At 41.6% G+C, this 12,539-nt stretch overlaps 1 protein-coding gene across 5 annotated transcripts in view; it reads left to right on the top strand.

Moving 5' to 3' along the window:
• The window catches only part of LOC108040257 (protein boule), a 30,208-nt gene that overhangs the window by 10,535 nt on the left and 7,134 nt on the right, over positions 1-12,539 (top strand). For all 5 annotated transcript variants that reach the window (XM_017117651.2, XM_017117649.2, XM_017117650.2 and 2 more), the window contains 2 exons: positions 8,249-8,670; positions 9,050-9,203. In XM_017117651.2, the coding sequence (XP_016973140.1) occupies positions 8,549-8,670; positions 9,050-9,203 (276 nt within the window). In that variant the 5' untranslated portion in view covers positions 8,249-8,548. The remainder of the gene's footprint in view (positions 1-8,248; positions 8,671-9,049; positions 9,204-12,539) is intronic.

The following is a 12,539-nucleotide window of genomic DNA, read 5'->3' as shown; positions in this document are numbered from 1 at the left end:
CTCCGGGGTTCGAACTCACTGGAGCTGCATTGAAGCGAGTCGTGAGTCGAGTTCTCTTCCCCCATTCATTCATTCATTCATCTAACGAGCTGTTTTTTTTTTTACAACTATTCCGTTTCCACGCTTCATTCATGCATTCGAACAAAAAGTTAATATTAGTTATCTGCATATTTTCACGGTTCTCAAATCGTTTTCACTGCCCACCAGCGGATGCATACACCAAGACATTCGCAGATAGCGAGATTCAGATACAGATACAGATGCATAATGCATATGGAAATTGAGTTTGCGCCACCTGACAAAAGTTTCCACTTGGCTAATGTGAGAACTTGGCGGGCTCCAGAGCAATTTGCTATTGATTGCATAGAAATAAGTTTCAATTTTAACAGCTTTTAGAAGTCGCCGGAGAGCTGGCATATTATTTTACCATTTAACTTTTTAAAGTAATTATAAATATTAATACTATCCGCTGTTTTGTATTTTAAGGAAGCCTATTTTATAATAAACAAATATGCAATGTATATAATGCAATAATCAATAAGAGCTAGATTTAATTTCAGCAAACTGGCAACAAGTCCTCGATAGTGAAATTAAAAATTATACCATCAAATCGTTGTATCAATAATTTGACAGCTTTATTACAAAATGGGTTTTTAGTCATTAAATATCACTTAACATTTATTTAACGATAACATAGGCATCAAATAATATAGTTTTGGTAGCACACAGGAATTTTAAGTGGGGGTGGAAAAGTGATTAAGATTTGTTTACTCATCATTTTAGCCGTTCATTAATTGAATGGGTTTCCTGCTCTCAAAAGGCTAATTGGGTCTTTCGTATATTTTGTTTACAACTTGATGATATTAGGCAGCTGCTAATAGAGTACATTTCACGCCGCTCGAAATGGTGATTGTTATTCCCCGGGTGAAACTTTCATTGCTTTGTCGCCTTGTTTGAGATTCTTGGCCGGGCAAAGTAGTAAGGCCAAAAATATCTTAACAAGCATAGCAACTACAAAGGCACACACTCACGCAGATTCACGAAGCACACGCTGCGATATAAATGCAAATGCAGATACAGATTAAGATACAGATACAGCTATAGATACCAGCACACACATCAGTTTTATGCGAGTTGGCAACTTGAAATATTTCATTAACTTGAGAGGAAATGCACACATTTGTGTGGGTGCAAATGCCAATGGTTGTATGTTGGGCATCTCTCGGATATTTAGAAATTCTCTTATCTAAGCTGCATTTCGTTTGCGAATCTCATTCGCATAATTTTAGATAAATTAGTATTTTCATGTGATTTAGTTCCCTTAACTGGGTCGCCAGACGTAGCTTAACTACAGAGAATTTAAGTCGCAATTCCGGCCAGAGGCGTTGCCAAAAAAATTAAAGAAAGAACGGAATAAAGGCGCTGCTAAAACAAAAGCGAAAAATGTTGGTCGCGCATCTTTCGAGAGGAGACAGCTGCAGATGCAGATGGCGGATACATTCGGGTAGTTTCAGATGCAGGTACATAGTATTCGCATGCATATGCATACGGATGAATGTTCTCAAACGAAATGATTGAAGTGAGGCAAAACCAACAAAAAACAGAAGCCTGGAGGAGCGCCTTTGAGGATGACGTGCTCAGCTGCGCTTTTTCACTTTTACACACAAATTCACTCGCTCGTTTTCGCGTTGATACGTGTATGCACAGGGGAAGAAATTAAATATTAATATTAGTCTAATTAAAAATGTGGGTAAACAAAATATTTCGAAAATGTGTAAATACAAAAATAATAACCAGACCTATTAGCATTTTACTATTTAAGCAGTATGCGACAAAATTAAATTTAAGGGATACGAAGTGGAAAAGGTTTATTTACATACACAAAATTGATATTATTTAAGTACCTTTTAATTCATTTATGGTCATATTGAAGTCCGTTTTCGCAACCGAGCGGCAAGCTCCAAATGACGAATGTGAAATTTCGTATTATAAAAATGCAATTTAAAATAGCCAGTTATGAACATTACTTAAATACGCCTTTCGAAATAAATATTTTTCTTGGTAGGGAATTTTCCGAGTGCGGATCTTGTCAGCTATTGTCATCTCTTTCGGTCGACCCATTGTCTGCATTTTCGCATTTTAATTTTACGCTTTTGGCCTAAAGATGGCTACAAAGGAGGAGGCAGCAGTGGCACATTCAGATGCGTCTACAGAAATAGTTGGCAAACTCTTCACGCCCCCACCTATACACACACACTCGTTCAAAACCCCCCTCCCCGAAGGCCCACTTGTAAGCCCCTGTCTTTTGAGTCACACTTTTACGTCATTTCTTTTCACTTTTTCTTATTTGTTGGCCGCCTTTGGCTTTTACATTTCCTTTGGCTTTTCTTTTGCTTTTTGTGTGATTGCATTTTTATGGCTGTGTCTCCCCTTGGAAAGCGTTGAATTTGCATATTTATTTTTTGGCAGTTCCACCTGCTTCTTTGGAACATTGCGTATACGCCCCCATGGCTGGCTCAAAAATTGTTTTTTAATGACTTAATTTGCCGTAGCATTTAATGGATGGCTTCGTATCAGCTTCGTCCTTTCCCTGTGGTGGCTGTATCAAATTCCGCTTAAATCCTTTGTCAGCATAGACAATAATCCGCACTGGGAGGGAATCAGCCATCGCTCATACGCAACGTTGTCGGTCCCCCGCAGCTGAAGTGGCAATAAATCATCCGACCGAAACTTTTTCCACACCACACGCATACACATATAAGTGTAAAGGACATGGGTATGAGTTAGATGGATTTTGTGTATATATTTGCTTGAAATTAATTCCAACAGACTTAAAGTTACTCCCGACTCGGGGGCAAATATTGGACAAGGGCCAGAAATAAAACTAACACAAATACAAATACAAGAAGTTGGACACTGGCAGCACAAGCAGAAAAGTTTCATTGTTTCACACAAGTTTTTGGCTTTGCAAATATATACATTTATCTATATATATATATATGCTGTCCATATGTATAAAGGGGATATATGTTAGGGACATATGTGTGAGTGGATTTACTGACACAGTGGCAATTTGTGCTCGCGCTTTTGTAGTTTGGCGTTTCCCTTTTGCTGCTGCTGCTATTTGGCTGCTCCTTCAGCTTCTGCCGAGGATTATGGATTTTTCTGTGTCACATATACATACGAATCGGGGTGTGTGTGTGTGAGGGTGGGGGAGGGGTAGTAACCGGGTTTGCTGGTGGGTGGATGGGTGGCCAAACGTTGATGTGGGATGGATACCCTGATGGCAGGCCATCAATTTAGCTGCTGAGGCCGCCGAGCCTGCGATGATGACGATGATGATGTTTGTCTGTTGGTTTGTCTGGCCCGTCCTCTCCACGGTTCACCCAATTTCCCACCCCCTCCCCTCTGCTCCTACACCACCACCACCACCCTGGTGTGCTACAATTTCCTTTCACTTGACTGACACCCAAAAGCTTCGTCCTCGCTCGCCGCACTCAAGGATTGTATAACATGTAGGCGAAAGGCAGCCAGCAGTTTTTCTTTATTTTTTTTGTTGTTGTGCCCAGGTAAGGAGGTGGGCGCGGGGGGAGCACTTCCACTTCCGGCGCACTGTCAGTCAGTGCATCCTTGGGTGTGCAAGAGTTTGTGTGAGCCTGTTTTGCGCTTTCCCGCTTTCCACTTGACTTAACTCCTCTGACTCTTGCTCTTTCGCCGCCTCAAAGTTTTAGCACCGCAACTTCAATTGACCTTTGCTTTCCCCACCGACCAGCCACCCACCCACACACACACACATTCACCCACTTGCCACCCATCCATCTCTGCCCACCTCCCCTCCCCTCCTCCTCCCTCTTCAGTTCATCTTTACCCACTGACTTTCTTTCGTTTTAAGTTATTCACCAACACGTACGCTTTAACGTCATCGTCATGCCTCAGCCATCAACATGATTTCCTCACCCGTTTTTCCCGCCCGCTCCTAATCTCCCCCAACCACCCGTTGGTTTTCCCCCACGTCGCCAGTTATGCCTCTTAAACTCTTTGAGCCTGGGCTGGCTAATTGTCCTTATGTGACTTGTATACGCTTATCTGGCCAACAGGGGATGCGGGAGTCGGTCGTCGGTCGTCTGGCCTGGTCGTCCGCACCTGGTGAACTTACGGATATATCCAGCATCCACTCATCCTTTCCCTGGTTGTACTGCAAAAAATGTAACGCCATAATGTTGATCCCCACTCTGGAAGCACATTTTGCTATTTATTTGGATTATAATGTAATAAGAATCGCCCATAATATGAAGAAATGTATTTCAGAAATGAAAACATGTTAAATGCTTATTTCAGCTATATAATATTCTATCGCACGCTTACACGTTTTTATGGCAAGCTTAAATAGGATTGCGTATAATTTATATTTTAAACTGTTCATAGTAATTATCATATGTACATTTCGCAATAGCAAATAATTTAGATGTAACAGTGTATAAATAATATTTTAAAGTACAATTTTCGCTTAAAATAGTAGTTTTCTCTAGCAATCGATATCCTTTCGTTTTTTCTGTGTAAGCTCCATATTTTGTGTAGCATACTGCAAGGCGCATTTGGTCCTGTTTTGCCGAGGTTTCCTCTGCGCTTTCTCTGTGTCAGCGTTTATCGCTCGCCTTGGGGCCTGCTCTTTATTGTTTTTGGCAAGGACGCTTACCCACACACGCAAGCACACACACACACACACTCATACACACAGAAGGATGCATGTGTGCATGTGACTCGGTGCTTTCTTATCTGCGGGGTTTTGCTTCTGAGGTGTCAGTCTCATGTGGGCAGTTTTGTTTTAAAAAAAGTGCTTACGACTTTAGGGTTCTTTTCCCTGCGCTTCCCTTCTTCCCGTTTCGGTTCCTGTTTCCGCTGCTACCACTTTCCTACCTTTTTTCCCTTTAATTTCCTTCCCTTTTCCGCACTTCCCACCAGTTTCATTCCCTTTTCCCCTTTGCCTTGGCCACAGCTGTGTGTTGGCTTCGTTTCCCTTTTTTTCTTGCTACTGGTACGTATCTGTGCCAAGTGAAGCGCGCCCACGTTGCAATTTTATAGGTCAAACTTGCACTCTCTTCAGCAACTGCTCTACGTCGACTTTCCCACCGCCCCGCCCACTTTTCACTCTCTCCCACCGCCCTCCTTTTTCCCCTTATTCCCCGGCAACTGCTGCTGGCTACGCAGTCTGGTTATTCAATAGTTTGGCGCTCACTAATTGCATTGCCCTAATTGCCCAAGTTACGCTTGAAATGTGCCAAAAATGGACATAAAAGCGAAAAAATTCAACCAGCTAGCAGAATGTTTTTTAATGCTGGCGATATCAAATATTGAACTGCAAATTGTTAACGAATTGAGGATTATTTCTCCATTTGTTTCATGGGGGAATGAATCATCCTTGTGTACTTCCGATTGGAAATATAAATTTGTCTGCTTCTTTAAATTTCTTTATTTTTCTTTCTGGCAATATTATGTAAAAATACATATTAATCTTTTTATTATTTATTTACTTTTTGTCTTAGCCGTTTATTGCATGAGGATAGATAAAATTAATTTATTTTTTGAATAAAATTCTTTATTTGTGGTTTGTTTTATTGCTGTGGCTTATAAAATTTAAACTCCCCACTATCGCTATTCATTTTTTTTCTGCATCCCGTAGTCTACATTGTTAAATCATTAGAAGGTTTGTAAATATGAGCCCCTTTACAGCTTCCTTTGTCAACATTATCCCCCAAGTTTTTCTCTTCATTATATTAAAATTATTCAGCAATGCCGTCATATCTGTGGTTTATTTCCCCCTATCTTTTTTATTTGCATAGCTGTGGTTTTCACAAAATTTCTTAATTATACGCGTATTTCAGTCCTCTAGGGATTTACAATTTTCTGTCTGTTTTTACCCCTTTTGTACAGATCATATCTCGCCATAATCGCTGAGCATTCGGCAGTCGTATCTGTGACACGAACTCTTTCCCTCTTTTGGCAATATAAAATTCTTTGACGGTTCCCGTTTCCATTGGCATTACTCGCGCAATTTTCGCACGTGGAATTTTGCAATATTGTTGAGTACGAGAACGAGCACCTCAGTGACTGACTGACTAACTGACAGCAATGTGGGTGGACGGATGGACGGATGAATGTGGGTGGGGATTGTGTGAGAGTTTTGAGCTGGCTCTGCTGTTGATTAAATTCCATTGATATCGCTGCCGTTGTCATGCTGCGAACAGTAGCTCCACTCCGGACCTGACTCCGTGATTTTCCGGCTGACCTCAGTTGCTGTCGCTTTTCCGTAGTTGCCATGGCCGAGTAATGAACATTTTAATAATTCAGCTGCTGGCTCTACTCAGTATTCTCGCTTTGTCGCCGTTTTACTATCCCTCCCATCATCAATTTTGCTAATGCCCAGGAATAAAGTTCTCAAAAATAATTTCATAATATTGTAAATAATTAAGAGGCGCACATAAATCATGAGCACTTGCCCTCTGCCCATCTTGGCTCATCATGAATCATGTCAGGGGCACTTAGCCATCGGCAAATCAGCTCTCGCCTCGCATCGCCTCGCCCACTTTATGGTGGCCACATCCGCTCGAGAAGCCTAGAAAATCTATGGCAAAGCTTTTAGTTTTTCACAATTTTCCGCTGGGCCAGGCCAATATAGCATATTATCTGTATTCGGTAGACGAAACAAATATATACTCCTTCTATTCCTTTGGCCAACGTCACTTGATTTTGTTTTTCTCGGTTCTAAAAATATTTTCATGTATTTCTTTTTGGAATCGTGACGCGTTTTAATGAGCGGAAGATATATCTGTTATTTAGCTTTGCATTTACGGATTTAGTTTAAATTGCGTCTGGGATTATTTATTGCCTTGATTTATGCAAACACTTATATTTCGGTAATTTATTTGTTTGAGATACTGAAAATGGGTCGAAATAGAGCCATATAATCACATTCCCACACAGTCCATTAAATAGATATCTCATACGTGCATCCGACTTTCTGTGTATATGTATGTACCTACATATATCTTTAAATCGATCGGTCTGCCGACGTACAATTGAAATGCCTGGCATAGCGCAACTTCACCGCGAACGCAAACAATTTTGACATTTTCATTGTTAATGAAAATTTAATTATGTTTTCATTGCTATGTGTGTCTGCCAATCGAATCGGCCCGTACACGTTCGGATTGCTGGACTGTAGGACTGTTGGTCAGTTGTGCGGTGGGCGGAGCGGCGATAAGCGACCAGCAGCGGGCAATGGAGCGCGTCGCCCATCATCGATGAGCCAGATACGGAAACTACAGATACAGATACAAATGACGATACGGCCAGGGATACCTACATGCTACTTGCATACGAATATGGATTAGATCTTTGGGTGCTGGCGGGGGAGCCAACAAACATGCGACGCCCAGAACATGCAAACATCATCTATAAAGCCATCTATACACATCAAAATGAAATGTTTGACGAAGGCTGCGAATGTATTTGACTCAAACTCAAATTAGTGCATGTTGAAGTTTCCTCGATCGGAATTATAATGGCCATCTGCAGCTCATAGCAACACGTATAATTTCTAGGTGCACTGAGAACAATTTGTGTAAAGATGTCGTCGTTTTATTTGTGAAAACATAAAATGTATAACGCCTTTATATGTGGAATTACTGAAATTCAATTAATATGAATATTTATCTAGGGTTTTATATTGTGTTAGAATTTTGATTTGTTGACAGGAGTTATATAATTTTTCCTGGTGCATCTGCCTCTCGTGTGGCCCAAAAACTTATTCAAACCGTGTTGTGGACAAGGCAAGTTTATTGTTGCTGCTGCGGCTGTGATGTTGCTGCTGCTGCTGTGCCGTTGCTGCTGCTTTTAAAATTAAACTCTCTGTGCTATTTAGTTGTCTCGCCGCCGCTTCTGAAGGTGAATTTATGGTGCACACATGGTGCCCGACGACTACCTCTAGTTTTTCCTGGCTGTGTATGGGTGCGTATCTGTGAGCGTGCCTGCGCTGAGTTTTCCTCGTGTGACATATGTCGCTTGTGCCAGAAATAGATTCGTTTCGAAATGTAGGGGGCAATTCTTTACGTTTTTTTTTCAGAGATTCAAATGCTCTGCTCTCTTGTACGTCTCTTTTTTGTTTTGCTGGCCATGTGGCTGATTATTTTAATGGTTTATTAATGAGCTCAACTAATTTTGTGTTTAATTATGGTTTTGCCTTTTCCAGATTTCGAGAATCCGCCAGGCAGCACATCAAACTGTATACATGCGTGCTACAACTAAAGCAGTGAAAGCCAATTCGATAGCTCCAGCCGCCGCATAATCGCCATCCGATCCGATTCGATTCGATACGATCCAACCTCCGACAGCCTAGACCAAAAATCGCAATCAAAGCGGAGCCGCTCGATCCAACGAACGGCAGCGAGTAGAAGTTTTTGGCCGGCGCGCACCCCCAATCCACAGCAACAGCCTCAAGATTCTGCCCTTCGGAGCCCCCAACTTTCGTCTGGAGACGACACCTGCAGAGATGCACAAAATCGCGGCAGCGCCGCCTCCAACGGCAGCGCCCGGCGGAGGACTGGAGACGCCCCTGGCGGCGCCCAAATACGGCACATTAATACCCAACCGCATCTTTGTGGGCGGGATCAGGTGAGAACTCGTCCTGTGGTCTCATATTCCAAAAAATCGCTGCCATTCGCCTTTGATTTAAAAGCATTTTTAAATTCAATTTCAATTGATTTCTCTAGAAAATAAATGTAATTTACACATACACGTTTCTTAGAATTTACTGCCTTGAGCAGTCAGATTCAACGAATTGTTGTTTGCTTAATTGCAAGGAATTATGGAGAAAGAAATTAAAACTGTTGCACTTTTGAAATAATTAATTGTTGTAAACTGAAATGAATGAATGAAATAAAGCCAAATATCTTGAATAATTTTGTTTAGTCTCACGCAAAAAAACAAAAGCGATTGCCTAATCGTCCCCAAAGTAACGAAAACAAAACTAATCCCTATTTTTATTATTTAGTGGCGATACCACCGAGGCCGATCTGACCCGCGTCTTCAGCGCCTACGGCACCGTGAAGAGCACCAAGATCATCGTGGATCGGGCAGGCGTGAGCAAGGGCTATGGATTCGTCACCTTCGAAACGGAGCAGGAGGCGCAAAGACTGCAAGCGGATGTGAGTACCACTCCTTTGACCTGTTGCTAATGTCGCCTGTTGAACGTTTACCAAAAACTAAGAAATGCCAGTATTATGATTTCGATTCCGAAGAAGCGAGCGTGAACATCACCACAACCACCTACGAACGATTGAACGAACGAACCTCACACCTCTTATATAGCTTTTTCGATTGTCGCGTTACGAAAAGATATAAACAAATCACACTGCAGCATATCCAATACAGCTTAAAATTGTGCTCCGATCTTTTAGGGTATTACCTGACCCATCACACACAAGTACTACTACTATGAGACGTCGGTTCCTCCTACTACTGATACCACTACTACTTCTACTACTACTACTACTACCAACACTCCCCGCGGGGGGGTCCCACATAAGAAATACCTCATATGATTGTCGCCATTGAGCGATATATGATATATGATGATCAGATGTACCGCCTTAGGTACGGACGGCACTTTGTTCTTTTATAAATTTCTTCTTATTGCGTTTTTGTTGAGTTTACGTTTCCGAGTTACGTTACATTTCCGTTGCGTTGCCATTCCGTTACGTTACATTCGATTCCGTTGCGTTCGTTATATCGTTTCATTGCCAGAAACAACAAAAAACACACATATTTACAAAACACACCACACTCACCCAGTTATATAACCCACATTACTACTCTCCCAAGCGTAGGCAGCCTTACTTTTCCTTCTATATTTCTTTGATCCCACACCCACACGTATCCAACCTATTGATATATCGAAGTTTGCCCGTTAAGCGTTAAGCTAAAACCAAAACAAAAACAAAAACCAAAATCAAATGCAAATGCAAACAATGTTGAGTTCGTTGCACCGTTTTTAATGCTCATTTTACGCAATCAATTAAACAATTTTGCTCCTTTGGCTCCGTTATTGGAACGCGGTCTCCATAGACTTTATAGACTAGACTATATAGACAATACCTTAGTGCGTTGCCTTGTTGCCTTAATTCGTTTGATCCAGTCTTGAGTTCAGTTTTGAGTTATATTTTCGTGTAAAGTTGCATTGTTGGCACATCTTTTCCGTTTTTGCCTAATTTGCTGATTACGAATCGATTGTGAATTGCACATTTTTCCAATTGCGGAATAATTAACGAACCAACAGCAGCAGTAGTAATAATAATAATCCAATTTCAACCCCCAGCAAGTAAGTGCGCGCCGTAAAAGTTCCTAGGGAATATACATATATATCTCAGCCCCAAAGTTAGCAGTCCAATCATTTGGTCCCCAGGGCAACCCACGCGCTCTTTGTAACCTGTAGAAAACTACACTGGGAAAACTATTATTAAGGCAAAGGAAATCTTTTTTATAAAAACAATTAAAGGAATGCACTCGTCTGGTAAATAGCGAATTATAAATGTTATAAACAGTTGTTAAATTCTGAATTCTTTTGCAATGTACTAATTTTTCCACGTGTAGCTGTTGCAACTTGTTTCTTGACTAGGTTCATTTCGGTCCATAAAAAGTTCAGCCTCCAGGTGGCTTATTACAAAATGAACTTGTCTGCCATATTTTGTTTTGGCATACTAATTGATTATAATTATTGCATAAGTACTGGCCGCCTGAGTGATGCAACTTTTACCCATTTCAGGGAAAATTCCCATTTTTACATCTCTTTTTACCCTCTATTCTGACGATGCTGCTCAGAGGCTGAAGCTTCCGCCGTGCTCTGTGGCATATTAAGTGAAAAACTTTTGCAGCTCGTCATTAATATGCATTGTTGTCGTTCTGGTTGTTGTTCCACCTCTTGTTGCTGCTGCTGCTACTGCTGCTATTGCCCGAGTCTGGGACACGAGTGTCCTTGTGAATGCAAAGGGAGAGCAGAAAGCATAATGCCCGCCGGCAGAACAAGGATAACAACGACCACACTCTATGCAAAAGGCAAAAGCTGAAACGGGCACACAACAACAAGAGAAGCAGCAGGAGCAGCAGGAGCAGCAGCAGCAACGTCAACAACAATAAAAACAAGTCCTGACAACGTTTAACCAAGTTTTATAATTTACACACACCACCCCACAACAGAGGAGACAACACACATTACACTAATTAAATTTCATTTAGAAAAGTTTACCATTTAGTTCTAGTTTTTCGACCACGAACTCATCAAAAGCCACACAGCTTCCAAACTAAAATAGGCGACCGGGCGCCCTTTTGTAGTGTTCGGGGACCACAATCCAAAACCATATTCGAGTATATATCATATCAGTCCACTAAATCCAAAGCCCCACTGCGTATACTAATTTTTGTGTATATGTTCTTTGATGGCAAACTAATCCCCCAACCCATTGTCACCTCATACATGCATAATTACGCAACACAAATACATTTAGAATAGAGCAAATTTTGGGTCCGTAAAATGAACTTGAAACGCACATTTCGAATGTATGAGATTTGCCTACTCCTCGAGGAGCAGACTCTTCAATTTTAAATCATTTTCGAGTGGAGTGGGGGACGGTTTTGTTGTCCTTTTTGTGTGCTGAAACAAAAGGCTACCACGGTAAAAGCCAGCCACCAAAAGGATTCTTAATTAAATTCAGCCAAGACAAGAGGTGGTTAAGGGTGGTGGTGGTGGGGATGGGGGTCGCAGGGGTTTCAGGGCCTTCCAGCATACGTTTCATCTTTAGTTTACTTTCTCAACCGTTGGCCCTTTGTTATGGCCCTTATCCTTATGTCGCTGGCCGAGGACGAAGGCTCGAGGGCGGCCAACTCGAACATAAATGAAAAGAATGTTTGCCCAGCGGCGGTCAGAAAGGATACGCGGTGGCAGCGGCGGCGGCTCAGGTTTTCCGTGCCTCGCTTTTCTTTTCATTTCATTTTCCACTTTTTTTTTTTTTATTTCTAACGACAAAGTAGCATCTCCTTGGCTGGCAAACATTTGCTTAGGTTAATGGTTATTACCGCTGCCAAGAGGGGTCACCACTCAACCGCCACTCCCCGACTCCCTCAAGGAGTCTGGGCTTATCTCTTTGTGGAGCGGTGTCCTTTTCGTGCATCTCAAGCGCAAATCACAAGGGTATCAGCCGGGACTAATTGGCAATTAAAGATGAACTGGCCAGCCTGTCGGCGGCTGCCTATCTGCGTTAGTAGTTTGGCCGGAGGAAAAGGTATTAAATGTAAATTGGCTGATTTATTGGGTCGAAGAGATGCTAAATGCATTTTTAAAATGGGATTACTTCAAGCAAAAAGGAACTTGTTGAAAAGTTCTTTGTGAGGGCTTTGTGAAAGAGGTTTATATACAAGATTTAAAACTGACCCTTTCTCTGATCAACTTTATAGGTATATTTTTGTGACTACAAGTATATTTTAATATA

The sequence above is a fragment of the Drosophila rhopaloa genome, unplaced genomic scaffold (genome assembly GCF_018152115.1).
Source record: "Drosophila rhopaloa isolate 14029-0021.01 unplaced genomic scaffold, ASM1815211v1 contig_163, whole genome shotgun sequence".
Lineage (NCBI taxonomy): Eukaryota > Metazoa > Arthropoda > Insecta > Diptera > Drosophilidae > Drosophila > Drosophila rhopaloa.
The sequence above is the reverse complement of the archived record's forward strand: the minus strand, read 5'-3'. Positions and strand labels throughout refer to the sequence as shown.